The sequence below is a fragment of the Rhineura floridana genome, chromosome 2 (assembly GCF_030035675.1).
Source record: "Rhineura floridana isolate rRhiFlo1 chromosome 2, rRhiFlo1.hap2, whole genome shotgun sequence".
NCBI classification, from domain to species: Eukaryota; Metazoa; Chordata; class Lepidosauria; order Squamata; family Rhineuridae; genus Rhineura; species Rhineura floridana.
The window spans coordinates 61,293,097-61,317,072 of record NC_084481.1 but is presented as its reverse complement, the minus strand read 5'-3'; the positions used below and the strand labels follow the sequence as shown (position 1 = coordinate 61,317,072).

The 23,976-nt window shown below is 40.7% G+C and overlaps 2 protein-coding genes across 4 annotated transcripts in view; one reads left to right on the top strand and one right to left on the bottom strand.

Annotated features, from left to right (window-relative positions):
- Window positions 1–23,976, bottom strand: part of LOC133376522 (uncharacterized) — a 72,717-nt gene that overhangs the window by 13,063 nt on the left and 35,678 nt on the right. The gene's annotated exons all lie outside the window — the stretch shown is intronic.
- Window positions 1–23,976, top strand: part of KIF5C (kinesin family member 5C) — a 125,307-nt gene that overhangs the window by 69,029 nt on the left and 32,302 nt on the right. Inside the window, exons 10-13 of the mRNA XM_061608827.1 lie at window positions 575–723; window positions 14,096–14,244; window positions 17,202–17,377; window positions 19,885–19,953. Of these exons, the coding sequence (XP_061464811.1) occupies window positions 575–723; window positions 14,096–14,244; window positions 17,202–17,377; window positions 19,885–19,953 (543 nt within the window). The remainder of the gene's footprint in view (window positions 1–574; window positions 724–14,095; window positions 14,245–17,201; window positions 17,378–19,884; window positions 19,954–23,976) is intronic.

Here is a 23,976-nt window from a genome sequence, read left to right as displayed (position 1 = left end):
CCACTTGAATATTTCATGGAGAATAGTATTGATGTTGAAAAAGCTACAGTATTGTGCCAATATAGTTTCTGTGTACTATAGTTATGTAACTGTGACTCCATGGTGCATTAACGTCCAACATGCTGTGGGGGTGGCAGTGGTGACGATAGAGTCCAGTGTCAACAAAATTTAGCAAAAATCCACTGCTAGTTATTGATATTGTTAAGTGATATTTATATTATAGGGATCCTCATTTTTGGAGCTTTCTTTAGTTTGTTCACGATGATGATGTAATCTTATCTGCACACCAAATAATACCATTTGTAGTTTACCACAAAATTGATAGTTGCAACTTTTAAAAAAGTTTTTTTCCTGTTTGCCAGCTAGTGAAACGCTGTACTTTCCACTGCAGCAACTTTCAGTTCCATTTTAAACCCGTGACAGATTAAATGGCAATCTATTAGAAATCATATGAACTCACCGTAGCAACATGAAAACAATTTTACATATTCTGGGTTAGTTTATATATTGCTTTTTGTCATCACTTTTTAAAAACTTGTGTGTGTGTTGAACCTGTATTATCCTTCTTAATCAGAAAACACATGTCCCATATCGAGACAGCAAAATGACCCGAATTCTTCAGGACTCCTTAGGTGGAAATTGTAGAACCACCATTGTCATCTGCTGTTCCCCATCCATCTTCAATGAAGCAGAAACGAAGTCAACTCTAATGTTTGGGCAAAGGTGAGCAAGTGCATCTATCTTTTGGAATAGATTATGGGTTGGATCTAATGGTGTCCCTCCTCTGAGAAAGGCTCTTTAATCCAGCAAAGGCTTTTATCAGAAGAATGGGGAAGCTCTGTTTTGCAATTTCCCCCCTCCCGTGTAGTCCCATCTCTCCCTATTGCACTTTGAAACTGCATGGGAGAAGCAGAGGGGGCTCTCTTCTCATTCTGCTGACAGAAAATTAGAGCATTCCGTAAGCAGAAGGATGCCATTGAATATAATTCTATGCATTTATTATATATTATGCATTTATTATATATTATGATTATGTCAAGTTGCATTGCCAGAAAAAAAAAAATTAAGGGTAAAACTGCAGGGTTGTGCTTTTTTAAAGAAAAAAACTACAAGCTTCATTAAAATAAAATACCATAGGCAGTATCCAACAAAGTAGTTCTGTTAGCACAGGTATTTACAGTTGCACAATTGAAATTCTCTTCCCTCTCCTCTCCCCACTTGCCCTTGTGTCTTCCTCAAGTCTGCTCCGGAGTGTTGGAGACCCCCCCAAACAGATTAAGGGGCAAGCGGGGAGAAGAAAGGGAAGAGAAGTTCCATTGCACAAACTGAAATCCTTGTGCTAACAGAACTTCTTGGTTGGATACCGCCTCATTAAGTGTACTTCCAATACAAAGGAAGATGTATGCTAATTAAGAGTTTGACTGCTATTACAATATATGTTGCATACTTTAAGTAGAAGTGTAGGAAGAACTACAAGCTAAAGAGGATTGGAAGGAGATAGTCAATGTGTTTATCCTATCTAGAGCCAAAGGATTCAGACTGAGGCAAGATGATGTCTTTCTCTCTTTTTATTAAAGTTATGGTTACATCAAAGCGGTGCGCTTCATTCACCTGTCTACTCTGACTCATTACTTTTCCTAACTGTCCTAACTAAGCAGTCTCTGCAGCATTTGGGGAAACTTGACTCAGCACTTGTGCCTCAGGAGGCACCAACTTAAGTAGGGAAGGTTTCCACGTGCAAGCGGTGGCTCTGCCTGAGTTTCACCTTTTGAAAGTCTCTCTTCTCACGCTTCCTCTTGCGGGGCAAGGGGGGACGAGTCTCAGACAGCACATCAGACAGGGGGGCTTCACTAGGTGACAGTGTGAGCTCTGGAAGCGGAATGCTGATTGGCTGGGAAACTTTTCAAGTGTCCGGTGGGGATTCCTGCATGGCCGTGGATGGTATGATCAGGGAGATGCTTCCCAACTGCTCTGGCATTGGACTCACAGGAAAGGCAGGAACTGCATCCGTGGAAGTGCTGGGCATGGGAGTTGGGGTCTGCCAGAACCCTCCCCGCTAATTTCCCTTCCTCCAGCTTCCCAAAGAACCTTGTCCTCATCTGACTCCACTCCCCGATCTAGCTCCCCCTCAGTCTGGGGCACAACAGTGTTTGACTCAAAGCTGAGTTATGGGCAGAAGTGAGGCTAGACAATGACTGTTGGACAAGAAAACATTGCAGGGGTTGGACTTGATATTTTCTGTCAGCAGACAACAATGATATTGCAATAGTTCCATGATAAGGCTCTCAAGACTTCCCTCTTCTCTCAGGCATTTTAGCATGTGTTTTATATTGTTTTTAAAACGTGTTTTAAATTTGTATATTTGTTTTTAATGTTTTTAGTTACTGTGAACCACCCAGAGAGCTTCGGCTATGGGGTGGTATATAAATACAATAAATAAATGAAATGAATAAATAAGAATAAAGCTGCATATGCAGCAAAAGAACTTGTTTTGTGCTTAATTTTCTGCATCAGTGCTTTGCTGGCTCATAGCCTGATGTGGCTCTGTTGATCTTCCAGTGATTGCTTTGGTGTAGATAATGTGCATAGCTATCCTCACAATAAAAGTGCAAATCAGATATGTGAATGCATATTAAAAACCTTTCAGAAGGTTTCACTTCTGATCTTTAGAGCAAACATTAAACCTTAGTAGTGCTACTGGAAGCTTAGTTGTATTTGTGTCCAAAGGTGGGGCAGAAAGGAAAGATTACTGTAAAGATTTCACATATGGCAGATTATTGGCAGATGCACAGAATACATTCAGCCTAGTCTCCATCATACTTACATTTTCTCATTTGTTGACTAGATCCTTCCTTCTGCATTAACATTTTTTTTTTAAAAAAGATGGAATTTGCATTTAGAAGGCAAATGTTTTGAAGCAGACTGAATCCATAGAGTGAGATATGGTCTTTGCTAATGAGAGCTGTGATAAATGCTGCATAAATAATACATGAATGGATTAGATATTTTGTGTGTGTGAGAGAGCCATGAAACTAGAATTAAGTGAGTACTACATTTAAGTCTCTATGCTGGGTTTTTTAAGGAAAAAGGGGAAAATGTCCAATTTGATATCAACAGAATAGAGTTTATCATTTCTTTTATTAAAGATAGAAGTGGCATCTGAGTTGTTGTTATATGCCTTCAAGTCGATTACAGCTTATGGTGACCCTATGAATCAGCGACTTCCAATAGCATCTGTTATAAACCACCCTGTTCAGATCTTGTAAGTTCAGGTCTGTGGCTTCCTTTATGTTTGGCCTTCCTCTTTTTCTACTCCCTTCTACTTTTCCCAGCATTATTCTCTTTTCTAGTGAATCATGTCTTCTCATGATGTGTCCAAAATATGATAACCTCAGTTTCGTCATTTTAGCTTCTGGTTTAATTTGTTCTAACACCCAATTATTTGTCTTTTTCACGGTCCATGGTATCCACAAAGCTCTGCTCCAACACTACATTTCAAATGAGTTGATTTTTTCTTGTCCACTTTTTCACTGTCCAACTTTCACATCCATACATAGAGATTGGGAATACCATGGTCTGAATGATCCTGACTTTAGTGTTCAGTGATACATCTTTGCATTTGAGCACCTTTTCTAGGTATCTCATAGCTGCCCTCCCCAGTTCTAGCCTTCTAATTTCTTGACTATTGTCTCCCTTTTGGTTAATGACTGTGCCAAGGTATTGATAATCACTGACAAGTTCAATGTCCTCATTGTCAACTTTAAAGTAACATAAATCTTCTGTTGTCATTACTTTAGTCTTCTTGACGTTCAGCTGTAGTCCTGCTTTTGTGCTTTCCTCTTTAACTTTCATCAGCATTCGTTTCAAATCATTGCTGGTTTCTGCTACTAGTATGGTATCATCTTCATATCTTTTTTGTATTTATAGTTTATCATGTGCCTCGGGAAGAGATTTTATCATCAAGAGGGGAGACCTGAGGGGGCCCCAATTGCCGTAGTGATGGGTAGAGGGAGGTATGGTGATATGAGAGGGACGTGCCAGGTAAGGAGAACGCGGCCCAGACATGTAGTGGCTGTGCCGCGTTCTGGTCCTTCTCATACCCGCAGGGTTGTTGGTTGTCCTGTCAGCCAACTCTCAGATCTCCAGTTGCTGCTCTTAAATGCCAGATCGGTACATAATAAAACCTCCCTCGTCCATGATTTGATTGTGGACGAGGTGGCCAATCTGGCATGTATAACCGAGACCTGGGTGGGCGAACAGGGAGGAGTTAGTCTCTCCCAGCTCTGCCCACCGGGGTATCTGGTTCAGCATCATGGTAGATCTGAGGGTCGGGGAGGTGGGGTTGCTGTGGTCTATAAGAGTTCCATCTCACTCACCAAGCACCATGTCCATGCAATCACTGGTCTGGAGTGTTTGCACCTTGTGCTGGGCCAGAGGGACAGACTGGGAATCCTTTTGGTGTACCGCCCACCTTGCTGCCTAATGGCTTCCCTAACTGAGCTGACGGAAGTGGTCTCGGAGGTACTGTTGAGATCCCCCAGACTATTAGTACTGGGAGATCTCAACATTTATGCTGAGGCTACTTTGTCTGGGGCAGCTCAGGACTTCATGGCCGCCATGACAACCATGGGGCTGTCTCAATATGTTAGTGGCCCAACACATACATCGGGGCATACTCTTGACCTGGTCTTTGCTACCGGACATGGGGATAGTGATCTAGATGTGGGGAGTTTTACATCTCTCCTGTTGTCATGGACAGATCATTGCTTGCTGAAGTTTAGACTTTCAGTAGCCTTTTCCCTCTGCAAGGGTGGGGGACCTATTAAATTGGTCCACCCCCGGAGACTAATGAATTCTGAAGGTTTTCAAAAGGCTCTGGGGGTTTTTCCGGCTGATAAGACTGGCGCTCCTGTTGAAGCCCTGGCCGATCTGTGGAATACAGAGATGACCCGGGCTGTTGACACGATCGCTCCTGCACGCCCTCTCCTATGTAGAGCTCATACAGCTCCTTGGTATACTCCGGAGCTGAGAGCGATGAAACAAGACAGGAGGCGGCTTGAGTGGAGATGGATACGAACTCCCGACGAATGCAATTATGAGCTGGTTCGTGCTTCTACTAAGCTCTATGTAGGAGCGGTGAGGGCGGCAAAAAAACAACATTTTGCCGCCACTATTCAGTCATCTCTCTCATGCCCACGGGAGCTTTTTAAAGTGGTTCGTGGCCTACTCCATCCAGGCCTACAAGATACGGCAGATACATCGGTAGCTCGATGTAATAAATTTGCTGAACACTTCCAGCATAAGATCTCATGCATTCGCCGGGACTTAGACTCCTATTTAATAGCAGTTAATCCTACTGAGGTGTCCGGAGCACAGTCTTGTCATGTTTTGTTGGATGAGTTTCAGTTGGTTCAGTTCGAGGATGTGGACAAGGTGCTTGGACAGGTTCGTGCGACCACTTCGGTACTGGATCCTTGCCCCTCTTGGCTAATTAAAACTAGCAAGGAAGGAACAGTTGGCTGGGCCAAAGAAGTGATTAATGCCTCTTTACGAGAGGGAGTGGTCCCTGGCTGTCTGAAAGAGGCGGCAGTGAGACCACTCCTGAAAAAACCTTCCTTGGACCCAGAGGATTTCAGCAGCTACAGACCAGTAGCCAATGTTCCGTTCCTGGGCAAGATCCTGGAACGAGTGGTTGCTGACCAGCTCCAGGCGCTATTGGATGAAACCGATTATCTAGATCCATTTCAATCGGGGTTCAGGCCTGGTTTTGGCACTGAGACTGCCTTGGTCGCCCTGTTTGATGATCTATGTCGGGAGAGAGACAGAGGGAGTGTAACTCTGTTGATTCTCCTTGACCTCTCAGCGACTTTTGATACCATCGACCATGGTATCCTTCTGGAGAGGCTTGCGGAGTTGGGAGTTGGAGGCACTGCTTGGCAGTGGTTCCGCTCCTACTTAGCGGGTTGTCTCCAGAAGATAGTGCTTGGGGAACATTGCTCGACACCGTGGGTTCTCCAATGTGGGGTCCCGCAGGGTTCGGTTCTGTCTCCCATGCTTTTTAACATTTATATGAAGCCGCTGGGGGCGGTCATCAGGAGTTTTGGAGTGCGTTGTCATCAGTATGCTGATGACACGCAGCTCTACTTCTCCTTTACATCTTCTTCAGGTGAGGCAGTCGACGTGCTGAACCGTTGCCTGGCTGCGACAATGGACTGGATGAGAACTAACAAACTGAGACTCAATCCTGACAAGACTGAGATGCTGCTGGTGGATGGTTTCTCTGATCGGATGGTGGATATATACCCTGTCCTGGATGGGGTTACACTCCCCCTAAAGGAACAGGTGCGTAGTCTGGGAGTCATCTTAGACTCTTCCCTCACACTTGAGGCTCATGTAGCCTCGGTGGCCCGGAATGCATTCTACCAACTTCGGTTGGTAGCCCAGCTACGTCCCTATCTGAGTAAGGAGGACCTCACATCAGTGGTACATGCTATGGTAACCTCGCGTCTGGACTACTGCAATGCGCTTTACGTAGGGCTACCTTTGAAGACGATTCGGAAGCTACAGCTAGTGCAAAATGCGGCGGCCAGACTGCTAACAAGAACTAAGCGGTCTGAGCATATAACACCTGTGCTAGCCCGTTTGCACTGGCTTCCAATATGCTTCTGGGCCAGATTCAAAGTGTTGGTACTTACCTATAAAGCCTTATACGGCACGGGACCACGATATCTGTCGGAACGCCTCTCCCGATATGAACCGGCCCGTACACTACGGTCTACTACGAAGGCCCTCCTCCGGGTTCTTACTCATAGGGAAGCCCGGAGAGTGGTGACAAGATCTAGGGCCTTCTCAGTGGTGGCCCCCGAACTATGGAATGGTGTCTCCGAGGAGGTGTGCCTGGCGCCGACACTATCATCTTTTCGGCGCCAGGTTAAAACCTTTCTCTTCTCAGAGGCATTTTAATTCCTGTTAATTCTAAATTATTATATTTTGATTTTAGACTGTACAGTTTTTTGTACAGTTTTGTATTGTGATATACTGTATTGTGTTATTTTTATTGTATTTTTAATGTTCACCGCCCAGAGAGCTGTTGCTAGTCGGGTGGAATATAAGCTTAATAAAATAAAAATAAATAAAAAATAATATCTTAAATTATTGATATTTCTCCCTCCAATTTTCACATCTCCTTCAGAATTTCAGAATCAAGTTTTATTACGGCCAAAGACCAATATAAAAGTAAAACAAACATCATAAAGCAATTATTAAGATAGGGACATATTCAAATTTAAAACACTAATCAGGAATTAGTTTCCAGATCTAAATAAAATATTCATTATTCATTCATTCATTATTATTTGTTATAATATAAGGCTAAATATTATAAGAATACAAATCATAATATTAATATAGAATAAAGCATATTAATTAAAATTGCTAAAACTCATCCCGAGAATTTAAAAGTAAACGAGGAGAGCCAAAGAGAACTTAATTTCGAGAGTCATTTACCTGGATCCTCCTAGATAAAATTGCAATTACACAAAATTTAGCAACTTTCTCTGTAATAAATTGTTGATGATCTCCAAGTAGATATTCCAAACGCTTATCCTCACTTCTACCAGGTATAAGGTCTAGGATAGGTTTAATTATTTGATTTCTGGAATCATGGTAGTAAGAGCAACGTAGTAGGACATGGGCAATAGTTTCTACCTCGTCCTCACCGCAGGGACATTTCCTGTCACAATATGGGATTTTATTATATCTGCCATCAAGGAGCATTGATGGCAGTATATTCATTCTTGCGAGGGAAAATGCTCTGCGGTGACTGGGAATGGTGAGATTGGACAAATATGGCATTGGGGATAAAAAACTTGGGTTATGTCTATGTTTCCTGACTTGCATTAGGTGGTGTTGGTAATCGATATCTTTAATTCTTTGTGAGATATTCATCTTGGCTTTTAGATAGCCCATTTCTTGGATCGCAGGGATAGAAAAGCCCAGATTCTGAATTTTATCTATTATCAACTTCTCCCAAGGAGATTGAAAATTATCTTGAAGAATTTGGGGAGAAAGCCCAATGGGATCAAATTTCAATTTCAGCCAAGTGGAAATTCTCAAAGTCCAGATCTTAGATTCTATAGTTGGTAATCCAGCCTCGAGTCTAAGAATAAAGCTAGGAATACACTTAGGGACCGCAAATATAGTCCTCAAAAAAGAATTTTGTAACGATTCCAAAGCAGAAAAGTTCTCATGGGTGGTGACTTGTATTCCATAGAGTAGTTGAGAAATTACTTTAGCAGTGAATACTTTAATTGCTGGAATAATAAGCTGTCCCCCTTTATTGAAAAAATATGATAACAGGGCTTTCAGCGTTTTTTTAGCATTCAAGATCGTTGCCTTGATCTGCATTTGCCATGATCCAGTAGATTGGAATGTTAAGCCTAGATACATGACAGTATTTATTTGTTCAATTGAGTGACCCTTAATTTGCCAACGATGTTTCAGTCTTTTTTTGGTAAATATTAAAACCTTAGTTTTCTCGTAGTTAATTGTCAGCAATTCGTTTGAGCAAAATGTAGTCAAAGCTGTTAAGAGTCTTCTAAGGCCAACCACAGATCTTGCCAACAGAACTATATCGTCAGCGTATAAAAGTATGGACCTGGGACTGCCAGCCAGTATCGGTGCATGAGCAGAGATAGTGGCCAAGGAATCTACTATACTAGTAATATATAGGTTAAATAGTAAAGGGGCTAAAACACATCCCTGCTTAACCCCTTTAAATGTAGGGATAGGGTTAGATAAATGGCCCTTGTTATTGCATCTAACCCATAGGGATGTGTCCAAGTATAGTCCTCGAATCAATAGAAGCAGTCTTTTATCAATGTCCAGGGCACTTAATTTCTCCCAGAGTCTTTCACGAGAGATGGAATCAAACGCTGATCTAAGGTCAATAAAAGCTGTGTACATCATGGTATCAGGCTTAGTCGAATATTTAGATATTAAATGGTGAAGAATTAAGGCCTGATCAATGGTTGAACGTCCAGGCCTAAAGCCTGCTTGTTCCTGGGCCAATAGGTTCTTTTGCTCTACCCATGCATTCAATTTTCCATACAAAAGGGTCGCGTAAAGTTTGCTAATTATATTCAAAAGACTTATCGGTCTGTAATTGGCTGGATCAGTATGGGTACCTTTTTTATATATCGGGATAATTATTGCAAGGCCCCACTCTTTAGGGATTTTCATTGAGCGGTTAATATAAGAAAACAGAGCAGCTAATAAAGGGGCCCACCATTCCGAGTTTAATTTGAACACTTCCGCTGGGATATTATCACTACCGGGAGCTTTCCTCAGCTTAAGTTTGGCGATTAATTCGAGGACCTCCGGTATAGTAACAGGGGCCCATTCAGGAATTTCATCTTCCGAGAAATGTATTACAGCACCACTATCAGTGTTCTTTTGGTATAATCTGGTAAAATAATTCTCCCAGACAGCTGGGGGGATATGGCAATCTAAGTTGGATAAGGGTTTTGGCCAGTTATACGAGACAAGTCTCCAGAATAAGGTAGAATTTTTTAACTTGGAGGCATGTAGTAGGCGTAGCCAGGATTTATTCAATTCTGTTTTCTTTTTCTTTTTAAGCAAATTCTTATATTGTTTCCTTGCCATACAGTAGGTTAATAAATGTTCAGGTGATCTATTTACTTTATAAGTTTTATATGTTAACACTAATTGTTTTTTATTGTCATGACATTCTTGGTCGAACCATGATTTTGATTTTTTTTGAAGATTTTTCCTATTACAGTTAGAAGTTGTTAAAAAGGATTTTTGGAAGGAAGCTATTAGTTCTTGAAAGTAGGGTGATGGGTCGTCAGGATAAGATATTGTAGTGATGGATTCTCATCATTAAAATAGCTGGAGAATTTAACCATACATTTAATTCATTCTCTAATTTGGGTATCCATCTCAGCCTTCCCGGACGAATGTCTACCTCCTTTTTAGTAAAAGTCCTTCATTTTGGTCCAATCCCACTTTCTGTATGATATGTTCTACATATAGATTAAACAAATAGGATGATAAAATACAATCCTGTCTCACACCCTTTCTGACTGGGAACCAATCGGTTTCTCCATATTCTGTCCTTACAGTAGCCTCTTGTCCAGAGTATAGGTTGCGCATCAGGACAATCAGATGCTGTGGCACCCCCATTTCTTTTAAAGCATTCCATAGTTTTTCATGATCTACACAATCAAAGGCTTTGCTGTCATCTATAAAGCACAGGGTGATTTTCTTCTGAAATTCCTTGGTCCGTTCCATCATCCAGTGTATGTTTGCAATATGATCTCTGGTACCTCTTCTTTTTCTAAATCCAGTTTGGACATCTGGCATTTCTTGCTCCATATATGGTAAGAGTCTTTGTTGTTCATTCTTGAGCATTACTTTACTTGCTTCAGATATTAAGGCAATAGTTTGATAATTACTGCATTCCCTGGCAATCCCTTTCTTTGGAATTGGGATGTATATTGAACACTTCCAGTCTGTGGGCCACTGTTTAGTTTTCCATATTTGTTGACAAATTTTTGTCAAAATTTGGACAGATTCAGTCTCCGTAACTAGAAGCAATTCTATTTGTATGCCATCTATTCCTATTTATTTGTTTCTTCCAAGTATTTTAAGAGCAGCTTTCACCTCACATTCTAAAGTTTCTGGTTCTTCATCATACGGTTCCTCCATGAATGAATCTGTCATCCTTGCATCTCTTTTATAGAGTTCTTCAGTGTATTGCTTCCATCTTCCTTTTATTTCATCTTGATCAGTCAGTGTATTCCCCTGTTGATTGTTCAACATCCCTAAAAGGTAAAGGTGTCCCCACACTTATAGTGCGAGTCGTTTCCGACTCTTAGGGTGACATCTTGAGACGTTTACTAGGCAGACCATATATATGGGGTGGGATTGCCAGTTCCTTTCCTGGTCTTTCTTTACCCCCCTGCATATGCTGGGTACTCATTTTACCGACCACAGATGGATGGAAGGCTGAGTGGACCTCGACCCCTTCTACCGGAGATTCGACTTCCTCCTTCCGTTGGAATCGAACTCTGGACGCGAGCAGAGCTTCGGCTGCGTTACCGCCGCTTACCACTCTGCGCCACGGAGGATCTTATCATCCATACTTGGTCTAAATTTCCCTTTAATTTCTCTAATCTTTTGGAATAGGGCTCTTGTTCTTCCATGTTTGTTGTCCTCTTCTATTTCTATACAATAACTATTGTAATAGTTCTGTTTGTCCCTATGTACTAGTCGCTGTATTATTGCATTTAGGGTTCTAACCATGTTTCTATCTCGTTTTGCTTTCCTTCTATCTTCAACCATTTTAAGAGTTTTGCCAGTCATCCATTGAAGTTTTTCTCTCATTTTAACTGGAGATGTTGTCTTTTTGCATTCTTCCCTGATAATGTCTCTTACTTCAATCCATAGTTCTTCTGGTTCTCTATCAACTAAGTCTAAAGCCTCAAATCTGTTCCTTATTTGATCTTTATATTCTTCTGGAATGTTATTTAAATTGTATTTTGGCATTATGATTGCTTTGTTCTTCTTCTTTAGCTTTACTCTGATTTTCAATATGACCAGTTCATGATCTGTATCTGCTGCTTTTTTTTGTTTTCGTAGAAAGTATGGAATTTTTCCACCTTCTGCTACCAATTATATAATCAATTTGATTGCCATATTGACCATTTGGTTATGTCCACGTGTACAACTGTCTTTTTCAGTTGCTCAAAAAATATGTTTGCAAGAAACAAATTATTGGCTTCACAGAATTCAGTAAGTCTTTGTCCTGCATCATTTCTATCTTCTAAGCCCCATTTCCCCACATTTTCTAGGTCTTCTTTGTTCCCAACTTTTGCATTCCAGTTCCCCATGATTATCAGCACATCTTGTTTTGGTGTGTGATCAATTTTTTCCTATACTTCTGCGTAAAATCTTTCCAATTTCTCTTCTTCTGCATTTGCTGTTGGAGCATAGACTTTGGATGATGGCTATGTTAATAGGTTACCCATTAAATCTCATTGATATCACTCGCTCAGACCTTGCGTTATAGCTTCTAATTGCTTTTGCGACATCACTTCTCACTATCAAAGCAACCCTGTTTCTCCTTAATTTCTCATTTCCTGCATAACATATTTTGTAGTTGCCTGATTGAAAATGTCCCATTCCCGTCCATTTTCTTTCACTCATCCAAAGTATTGCAACATTGATCCTTTCCATTCCTTGCTTGACAATTTCTAGCTTTTCTTGGTTCATGCTTCTCACATTTCATGTTCTTATTGTGTGCGTCGTACAACTCCGGACTCTCCTTTCGCATCTATGCGCCTCAGCCTCTGGGCTTCCATTGGCCTTTGTTGCTGGACTACAGTTCCCATAATTCCTGACCATTGGCCACGCTAGCTGGGGCTGATGGGAGTTGTAGTCCAGCAACACCTGGGGACCCAAAGGGTGGGAAAGGCTGATCTAGTTCTCTTCTTCATTATTCTCATCTGCCCTTAAGACCTCTTTGGCAGTTAACTCACAGGCTATACAGAGGAATTCACCCAGAGCTCTTTTTCTAGTCCGGATTCTCTTCACTCTGGTTAACCTAAGAGGCTTTACTGAGGACTTTCATCAGTCTTCTTCCTTGTTGGGGACACACTGCTTCTTGAAGACAGTTGCCACCAACTGACAATCTGGTTTCAATTTTTCTGGAGTGCTGCTGCTGGAATCTTTTCCAGGAGACCTTCAGCTCTGGTGTCTTGGTTGCTGTTGCCTGAACAGCTGCTTTCTGCCACAAGGATATCTCAGCTCCACTCTGGCTGCGGCCACTGCTGCTCCTGCCAGCTCCAGACACTCTTATTCCAGCTTCTTCTGAGTCTCTTTCTTAGTCCCTTGTGATGCCCTTCCCTGGCTGTCCCTGTCAGGTTCCTACCTGCTCGTGGTTACTGCCTGTCTCTAGGCACCACCAGGGACTCCACCAGTCCGGACTGTCCTTTCTTATGGTTTCTGTCCCCGCTCTAGCACAGATCTCAACAGATCCCCCTGCTAGGCAGCACCACCAGTCACGTCCTATAACCAGTAGTCCCAGAGACTCTGCCTGAGTCTCTCTATCTGGTTACCTCTGTGACTGAGTGCTAAAGCTGTCCCAATCCCTTTGATTTACTCAGACTGCTTATAATTCTGGTTTGCTCTGAATACTTGTGGTGTTATATTCTTCCCTTCACCCGCTGCCACCATTTGTCACTCTTCAGCCTTGGTTATTTACCTCACCCTCCCTTCTGGTCTGTGAAACCCCAGCCAAGGATCAGGCCTTTGGTAAACCAAATAAGTATTTTATTATATAACAGAGATAACAAGATTTCTTTAAAAGGCACTTAAGCATATGGTTACATCTATTCCTGAGGTACTGGTCTTAGTATTAATCCAAACTCCACCCTCTCCTCTCAAAACCCACCAAAACAACCCTCTCAAGTCCACCAATGTCCACCAACGTCCACACACGTCCACACCACATCCACCCAGATTTACCTGACATTCTTCCTTTTATACTGTCAGCCATTTTAAACATTCAGCCAATCATCCAGCATTCTACTGCCCATTCACTCCCCCTCCTCTTTCACTCCACTTACCATGTATCTTCTAAACAAACAGCACTTACCCTATTTACACTAATACAGGATCATCACATCCCTCAATGACTGCCTCCCCCAAAAGGTGCTGTGCCTAACATTTTTTCTCTTCAGCCAGAACCCTCTATCCAGTGGCCCCACCCACCATTGGTATGTGGGGCCCTAGAGACCTTGGCCAAAGGTGAAGGCAGTCCTTTGCTAAAAGTTCGCTACACCTAGATTAGCCCCACTCTGTACCTGGAGGAAGGAAGCAATACGATTCTGTATTAGGTGAAGTTTACAAGAAGACTGATTTAAGAACAACATGAAGTAACAGGGCAGATACATTTGCTGTAGTTATGACTGAAAACTGTGTCAAAGTTATAGTGTGAATGCTACCTTGGTTGATATTTGAATGCTTGCCTATTGTGAGGACACCCATTTACTGGTGTGTGTTTTCTATACAGAGCTAAGACCATTAAGAATACAGTCTCTGTGAATCTTGAGCTGACTGCTGAAGAATGGAAGAAAAAATATGAGAAGGAGAAAGAAAAAAACAAGACATTGAAGAATGTTATCCAGCATCTGGAGATGGAACTGAACAGGTGGAGAAATGGTGAGAAATAACTCCGTGGTCAATTACTAGGCAGCTGTTGAGGTCTTAAATTTTAAAAGTTAGCTTAATAATTGCAATAAAATAAATTATAATGCACTTAAATAATTAGCTAAGACACTATTTTAATGGTGAATCATTTTCTTCTGTGTGTCTGCAGAGACCCATCAGTACAGCTCATCCTTACACAGAAACCTGGTTCAAGTCTTCACGTTGCTGGCTTCATAAACCATTGGGCCCACATACTCCTCCCTTGTGGTCTGCCCTCTTCTTCTCTTGTACAGCTTTTGTGTGGGTGTGTGTTACTTAGTGGTGAAGGGAAAAAAAGAATATTCTTTGCTTGGCTCCAGGGCTGACTTTGGATTGAAAAAAAGTTTGAGGACTGTGTTTTGAGGATTACTAGCTAAAATGTGCCACGTTGGTAGGCAAGGAATGTGTTTGGGGTATTTCCCCCCAGCAAATACTATTAATGTTTTCAAATTAAACAAAAAAATCAGAGTTTATGGAGGCTTGAGCCTTCTTATATTATCTTTTTTTATGTCAGGAGCCACAGGAACCAACTGTGGCTTAATTCTGCCAAGGCAATATAATGGTATATGGTTTTCAAGGATGAACAGAAGGCTTTTCCCCCTCATTGCTGAGTAACCACTACCAGCCACCATCCCCATAGAACTGGATAGGCAGGAAGGGCTTAAAGGACCAAGAATATGTCTTCTGTGCTTATATGCTAGAGTTGGGAAAACTGTGGCTGTCTAGAGGTTGGACTACAATTCCCATCATCCCTGGCGATGCCTGATAAGGCTAATGTGAGTTGTAGTTCACAACATTAGGAGACCACAGGCACCCAGCCTTGCTTTACATGTTTACCATTTTAAAAACTAAACACTGGGAACAACTGTATTTATTTATTTATTTTACTGATTGACTGTCTAAACTTATGTAAGTCTATAAGCAGCATATTTCCTTAAGTTGCAGAAAGCCCACTGGAACAAATTCTGAGATTGTTTGTGCAAATTCCTCTCTTTCTTTAAAAAAACATTTAGATCCCAACTACTTGCAGTGATGCAGACTTGCCACCCTTTAAGTTTTCTGGTGCTGTCCAAAATGGAAATATAGCCTTTACAGTTGCTATAGTCAACAGTAAAGAGACAGACATTCACCTCTAGTGTGTCACCAGAAGTGTCTGGATTGGAAGTGAAATACTGCAGAAGAATTCTTGGAAATAGATAATTTTATTTCAGTTGGCTAGCAGAAAGCAGTTCACAGGATTGTGTAAGAAAAGTTTGCATATGAGAAAAGAGAGCCATTAAAGGATCTTAAGTAAATCAGGATTGGCCAAAACATTTTAAATATATATTTTTTATAGGTAAGGATACCCATGTCTTTTTGTAGGGAACATTTTGAATAATGTGGATTTGCAAGGTGCTCTCCTCATTCGGTTAGATGGACCCTGATTGTTCTTCACCTAGGCGTTTTTATGTTTGTGATCTAAAAGTTTTGTATCCATGGCTTGATTCATACAAGGCTTTGACTGTATAGTGTCTTGAGTAGTGAGAACATGGAATTGTGCCTCCCTACTCAGTCTGCTCAGAATTGGTGGTGTGCTAAATGGATTGGGCTTACATATTTTTTCTTGTTCCAACGTTCCAATCAATATGTGGATTTCAGTAGAACAGGCATACCCAGTAGAAATGTGTAAACACTTTCCCCACTGCACATTGATTTTTCTGTGTGTGAATCAGTCCAGGTTCTTGGACACTCAGGTGGTGCATCAGAGTGGGAGAACATGGTCAAACCTTTAACATTTTCAAAATGAAAACAAGCATTCTGGTTAATTGTTCTGTTTTCCAGGGGACTGTGAAGTAGTGGCTATTTCTTAGGTCAAGATTTCGGTATATAGATTTAAACCATTCATTAGGTGCCGTTAGAGGCTGCTGCCCACCATATTTCAAACTCACCATTGTTTAGACAAAATTTTAATACATGGACAGCAGCAATTCTGCTGCTAAGAGTAACATAAAGAGCAATTACTGCTGTGCACTCTGGATAAGAAGAAAATAAGATAATTTTATGGGTGGTGTTCATGTCAAACTTCAGTGAGCTAATATTAACTGAAATATTTTTTACCTATTCTAGAATGTTGCAAAGAATTTCAGTTTATGAATTGCAGTGAGGTTTGTAGAGGATGATCATTGATTTAAATATGTGTAAAAAGTTTTGAAAATATTGTTTCATAATTATTGGTAACTTAAAAACTGCCTTTAATTATGTTTCTAGATCATTTCAGCAAGTCAGTAGTCAAAAGGTTAATTATATTCACTACCAAAGGAAACACAAAATGCATAGTTATAATATATGCCTGTGATTTAGCACTAGACTTTGAATATCAGATTTTAGAAAGCAAGTTAGTTGCCATTAATCTTCTTTGGGCATGTTTGCTACTGTAGTTATTTTTTTGTTACACCTGTTTACTAGCGATGTTAGAGTGAGGGTGGGGCAGAGACTTCAGTAGAGGGAAAAGGATTAACCACAAGGCTTCAAGGCCTATTCTTGGATATATTCAATATTTAAGTAGCAAAGTAGACTGTTATTAAGAGATTTTGAGATACTTTGTTATACCACACAGTAACTAGATCTATAGGTTCTCTGGGGGAATAACTAAATGTGGTCTGAAACAATCGGGGGGGGGAGAAGAATGATCCCCAATGATTCCCTTGCTTAATTTGTAGTTGCTGTGTATCTACTCCATCATAGTTCTGAGTGCTAGTTCTGTCAAGATAGTTATGGTGAATTGATCTATCTTTTATTTCAGCTGGTGCTGAGGGACCATTAGGCATGGTGGCCTGAAATTATGAGAATTGTAGACGTGTATCTACAGGATATTGAAGATTTAGTCTGATTCCTTGTTTTTTGGACTTTGTTTTTGTGTTATCGCTGATTCTTTTGAGATGTGTCTGCAGGAGAGGCTGTTCCTGAGGATGAACAGATCAGTGCTAAGGACCAAAAGAACTTGGAGCCATGTGACAATACACCCATCATTGATAATATTGCACCTGCTGTTGCCAGTATCACAACTGAGGAAAAGAGGAAATATGATGAAGAGATTACTAGTCTCTACAGACAGTTGGATGATAAGGTCTAGAAAAGATTTCCTTCTAATTGGAAACTACAATAAATTTTAATTTATTTGTTGGAAACTACTATAGATTTTGTCCATTGCTTATTCAATAAAAACACCACATACCTCAAAGCGTACAAAACAGAAAACTGGTGTTCTAAAATCCATAAAGCTTTTTGTTGAAAAATGTTAACTGAACTCCAAACAATAACGAATTTCCCGACATATATATTTTTCAAGACCAAAAAGGGATTAGTAGTATCATTAATGTAAATATATTTTGTATTAATTTCCCCTCTCCAACATAGAACCTATTTTGTTTTATAATAAATCCTAGAAGATTACCTCAAGTTCTAGCCACCCAGCTTGCATAAGAAGCCCTGGTTAATTACAAAATCTTGTAGTAACACGTAAATAATTTTTACCTATTCTGTTGCTCAGTTATGGTGTTGCTCTGAGGTCAAGTTCTACCTGATATAGTAAACTTTTGTCTTTGTTGTAGCACTGCAGGTGAAACCTTTCATGACTGGAATGTTTTGCGATGCAAATAATAATAATAGCACTCATAGCAATAGTAGCAATAATCAATTCCCTGCATGTAGAATACTAAACATCACAGAGAAGTCTTCTAACCTAGCTGTTTTCCTGACATGCTAGTTTTCCATATGTAGCAATGTGGGTGTTTTTTTGTTTTCATTTTTAATGGGAACATTTCATCATCCTCTCATTTAATCCTGCTTTACTTGCCCACTGAAGTGGCACAGTCAGAGCATAGTTTATCTGCCTGGGTGAGCACTACATCAGAGTTGTATCAATGGATGTTCTTCTAAAAAGCATAAAAGAAAACACATCTGTTCAGAGTGCCATGAAGGCTAGATTCATGCTCCAAATTAACAAAGATAATGGCAACATTCAAATGTTGCATTCTCAGTTCTTTGGAGCATGGTTAAGAAGATCATGAACCAAGCTGAAGACCTCCTCCACCACCACCCCCGCTTGCCCTCCTGTTTGACTGTCATAATAAGCTGTGGTTCATGAACCAGAATATATTCCTCCCTCCCTCCCTCCCTCCCTCCCTCCCTCCCTCCCTTCCTTCCTTCCTTCCTTCCTTCCTTCCTTCCTACTTCTGTTAAGAGTGTGCATGAGAGTGGAGGAGGGTGATCCTCCAAGCCAGGGTTGTGGAACCTGTGGCTCTCTAGATGTTGTATTCCAACTCCCACAAGTCCCAGCTATCATGACCAATATTCAGAGGTAATGGGAGGTGTAGTCCAGTAACATCTGGGGGGTAGCACAGGTTCCCATGCCTGCTCTAAACCATGTTTTGGAGGATTTGAATTGTGCCCCCATGTATTTCTACATCTTACAACAATTTTTTAATTCCCTTCAACATTGACTGGAATCTAGAGAAGTGCAAGTGGCTGCTCTGCTAATTCATGAGAGCTTTTAAAGCTTTTCATTCAAGCAGCAGCCCTATGAATCCTCTGAGAAGTTCCTTCACAAGGACAGGGATAAAGTATGAATGGGTGTTGTCTGAAGGTGTTCCTCCCTCCTGATTTGTCAGCAGAAGTAACTGCCTCCTCATGAGAGAGGCTTTTGTCTAATACAGCCTTTCCCAACCAGTGTGCCTCCAGATGTTGTTGGACCACAACTCCCATCTTTCCTGACCATTGGCAATGCTGGCTGAGGCTGATGGGAGTTGTGGTCCAACAACATCTGGAGGCACACTGGTTGAAAAAGGCTGGTCTAATATGTAGTTGTATTTTGGAACTGAAATGCTATTAAAGCTATGGTGGAGATTTAGTACATAGAGGGAAAATGATATTTTACTGAACACTCTGTGTCCTTTATTGATTTGGAATAAGTGTTCAGGGATCTACAGGGAAATATTTGCCTTTTGTCTTCGTAAAGTCATGACCTTCTCCAAAGGAGGGAAAAACACATTTTTTAAAAAACAAAAACAAAGGAAAAGAATATATCTTATAACCCTATATTAAACAAATTGTGCACTTTTACATTATCAATGGTTTTATTGCATGAATTCTCACTGAAAGAAAAGAAGGAAATATTGGTGATAAATTGGTAGTGTGTTTAAACAGAAGCAGATTCCAATTTCAAGAACTCTTTACAACCATATTATGCAGGTAATTTAAAGAAAGCAGGATGAAAGCCAGTTATAATTTTGTACTTGCTTTGAAGGATGTTTCTTCTGTAGAATTGGCTACTCTAGTGCAGCTGATCTTGTATTCATTAAAATAGGAACCAGATAGGATTGATTTATGACTTTTGGTAGTTTGCATCTGTTAAGACTGATATATTTTACCTATAATGATCAAAACAAAACTTTGTTGCAGAATATACTATAAAATATACCTACTGATTTATTTCACCCCACTCTGTGCAAGAATATTCTCATTTTCCCTGGCATTTTAAAATCAGATGACAAATGCTGCATTCATTTTTATGTTCAAGTTATAAAAATTGTAGGAAAAGGGGGGGACTATTGATTTTCTTTTTATCGATTACAGGATGATGAAATTAATCAACAGAGTCAGCTAGCTGAGAAACTAAAGCAGCAGATGCTGGATCAAGATGAGGTAAATAGTAGCCCAAAGAATATTATGATATAATTATTATGATCTTATAAAGCAGGAATTCTGTTGTATCTTCCTCCTATCCTCTGCCTTTAGCAAGATAGGTTTTACCACACAGGCAGAGCTAAGCAATGCCTATGCTTATTACTGTCCAGGTCCCAGGAAAACCTCAACCCCTCTGTGGATATTTATGCCTTTATAAGTCCACCCCTTCGGGCTGCTCCCTTAACCTGTTACTATTACTTTCTTTAGGGTAAATCCACTGCCGCCATAGATTTCAATCTTTATTTATCTTATACCAACCAGTGCGTTCCTTGTGATACCTAGCTAAAAATGAGAGGTGTATTCAAACCAACCAGATTTATTTAACAATAGATATTAATATAAACAAGAATACTTAAACTCGGGTTCTCCAACATGTGGTTACAGAATAATTTTCTTCAGTTGTTATATGTTACACTCATTTAGTTTCACAGATATCTGCAAACCCTGCCCTTCCACCTACTACCAACCACCATTCCAACCCTCTCTGCCCAGGCCCAAGCCCTATCTGTCAACTGTCATCCACTCCATATAAAAAACACTTTCTCATTCTCTCATCCAGTGAACACACAACATTCACAAATATTCCAACTCACTCACACCACTTCACTATCTACTTACAGTAATTTTTCTAATGCAAACATATATCAACACATACTATAGCACAGTGGTTCCCAACCTGGGGGCCATGACCCCCATGGGGGCCGCGAGGTAATCCAGAGGGGGCTGCAGACAGTAAAGAAATGATTTATTATTATTATTATTATTAAAGGCTTCACTCTCCCTGGACACTGTCTGCTCCCCACTGACGCTGCAGATAACACCTCCCCCTTGCTGCAAACGAGAGGGGAGGACTTTTGCTGAAGCGCCAGAGCATCTTTCAGGCACACCGAGGGCAGGCATCTGTCTGTAAAACATGTGGCAGATGCCAAAGGAGGCTCAGGGTGGAGATACCGGAAGAAGGGATTACTATCACTGACTCCAGTCTCCTCACGTTTCCGTTGCTGATGGCGCACGTACTCAGAACGAGAGGAGAGGGCTTTTTGTGAAGCAAGGCTGCAAGGAAAGGCTACTTTCCCCCTTCCTTCCTGGGGGGAGGGGTTCATGAAAATTTACGAGCTTATAAAGGGGGTTCTGTACCCATAAAGGTTGGGAACCACTGCTATAGCATATAACATAGAAACATCACACGTTCCCTTTATTTTCTCCCTGCCCTATCACCCTGACCTTTGATTTAAACCTAATTTGATTGATGTTTCATTTGCTATTCATGGTTTTGTTTACTAATAGGCAGGAGCTCAATCCTGCCCCAGTGCATCTTGCTGTGTGACCCGGAAGCTTTGGAAGTTCTTCCTTGATTTTTTTTAAAAAATGCTGCCCATAGTAGTGCAGTGCTACTACCTTTAAAATAGGAAGCAGTAACTGGAGGCCCCTTGGTCGAATCCAGCCTCCTGAGAGATGCCAAATGTAGCCCTCCAGTTGCCACCATAAAGGCATCTATAGTAACTAAAGTTGCTTCAGGGGATGGAAATTAATGCACTAGATCAGAATTAGCAAACTTGTGGCCCTCCAGATGTACTCCTGTCAGATCCAGCCAGCATGGCCAATGATCAGGGATTATGGGAGCTGTAGTTCAACATCAGGTGGCCCATAGGTTCCCTATGTTTGCATTAGGCGACCACCCTTCAATTGGTTCTCAAAATAGCCTGCTAGGAAAACCAGCTGTTGACCATAAATTATCAAATTTCTACCAGTAAATTTTATAAGGTGACAGTCTGTCCTCTGCTTTGAACAGAAATTGAGTGTACTTTTCAAAGTTATTGTTTCTACACAGGCTTGTTCCCTGTTTACTGTCTTCTCTACAGCTCTCTACATTGTTTTTGGTCATCTCAATGATAGATGAGCTGTAGGGTGTCTGCCCTAATGAAGACTTTCCTTAGTTAGCCAATGCACTTACTTCTGTCTGATTAAGCTAGCAGATTCATTATTAACATAAGTGTTACAAAAAGAGGAACATGCTGTTCTAATATCTTTCACATTCCAAACCTACTGATTAACTTTTTTGTGCATCACAAAATTACTTGCTGGGATAATACAAACCGTATGTTGAATCTGAAGTCCTTCATGTTTTAATTGCTAAATTGTGTAGGCTATCTTTTAAAGTTGTATATGAAGAAGACAGATGTAATTAATATGTTGGCGTAGCCTGCTTTTTGGTCTATTCTGTTCACTTGTAGTGATCACAGTTACAAATCTTTTTTGAACAGATATTTAACAATATTCATGTGATTTGTCTGGGATCTTCCCATTTTGTAAGAATAGCTTTTTCAAATATATTCAGATGAAAATGAAATACATGGCCTCCTGTCCCCCACAAAAAAACCCACTTTCTCTTAGTTTAGATAGGATTACTAACAATTTAGATGTGTATCTTTATCTCCTTCTTTGGGGCTAGCCAGTGGCCTAAACACTTGTGAACTCCATGGTGTTCTTCAACAAGCAACTCATATGTTGATGAGTAGGTGAAAATACAGGGGGTATTGTGTTGATAGGTTATTTGCCACTTTCACAAAATACATAGCTTGACACATAAGAAGGTAGTTGTGCCGAAATGACCTTTTACAAACTTTCCCCATCTTTTAGATTGGACCGCATCTTCTACTATTATTATTATTATTATTATTATTATTATTATTATTATTACTACTACTACTACTACTACTACTACTACTACTACTAAATAATAATAATAAAAGTCTTTCCTCTTCTCCCAGGCATTTTAGCATGTGTTTTAAATTGTTTAAAATTTTTAAATTGTGTTTTAAATTGTTTTTAAAATATGTGTTTTAAATTGTATATTTGTTTTAATGTTTTTGGTTGCTGTAAACCGCCCAGCGAGCTTCGGCTATGGGGCAGTATACAAGTGCAATCAATCAATCAATCAATCAATCAATCATATCCCATCTTTCCTCCTGAAGGAGCCCAAGGTGGCAAATATATCAACAAAACGATTTTAACAACAAAAAGAATGACATTCTAAAAATATTCTAAACCATAGCTACTGTTAAAAACATTGTTGCATCCAGTGATCTCCAGGTTACCAGGGACAGTCCCCTTCAGCTATCAAATGGCATGGATAAACAGGAGAGTTTTCAAATTCCTCCTGAAAGTCTGTAGTGACAGAGACAGATGCACTGGGGAGGGCATTCTACAGATGGGGAGCCTCCACTGAAAAGGTCCTGTCATGGGTCAGCACCAACTAGGCAGCCCCTGTTGGCAGCACCACCAACAAGGCCTCATCAGCTAATCATAGCGTCTGAGATGGGTGATACTGGGGAAGGCACTTTGGGTCCCATGACACTTAGGACTTTATATGCTAGTGCTAACACCTTGAATTTGTCCCAGTAGCTCACTGGCAGCCATTGGTTTAGCACAAGAACGGGCAGTCTAAAAGCCTCACCAGGTGCTCCCAATGTGCTAAAGGTTGCTTATAGTACAGTAATGACTACCTTGGCTCCATCAGGAGCACAGAGAGCAGGATCATTGGGGCAGTGGGGAAGGTGGATGTGAGGCTCCCTGGGGCTTGGTGGGCCACATGTGCCCCATGGGTGGCCTGCCTGTTGTTTAGTACAGAAGGGTCGTCACTCAGTGTAGTAGAACTTTGCATGCAATAGTTCAATACCTGGCATCTACAGGCAGAGCTGAAACCCTGGAGAAGCCATGACTGAGCATAGACAGCGCTGAGCTAGATAGGCCAGTGGTGTATTCTTATTGGTTTTATGTATACTGCCAGAGACCTTCAATTATGGGGCAGCAGAGAAAAACGATTAATAAATAAGATCAGTTTTACAACGTAGTGCATGAACTTAGATGTATATTGCCAACTCACTCTTGTATATGTGAGTAAGCAACATCCATGCTTTTTTGTCAAGGATTACCATGCTGTGTACTAGAATTCTTCATCTAAACCTTGAATTACAGTTT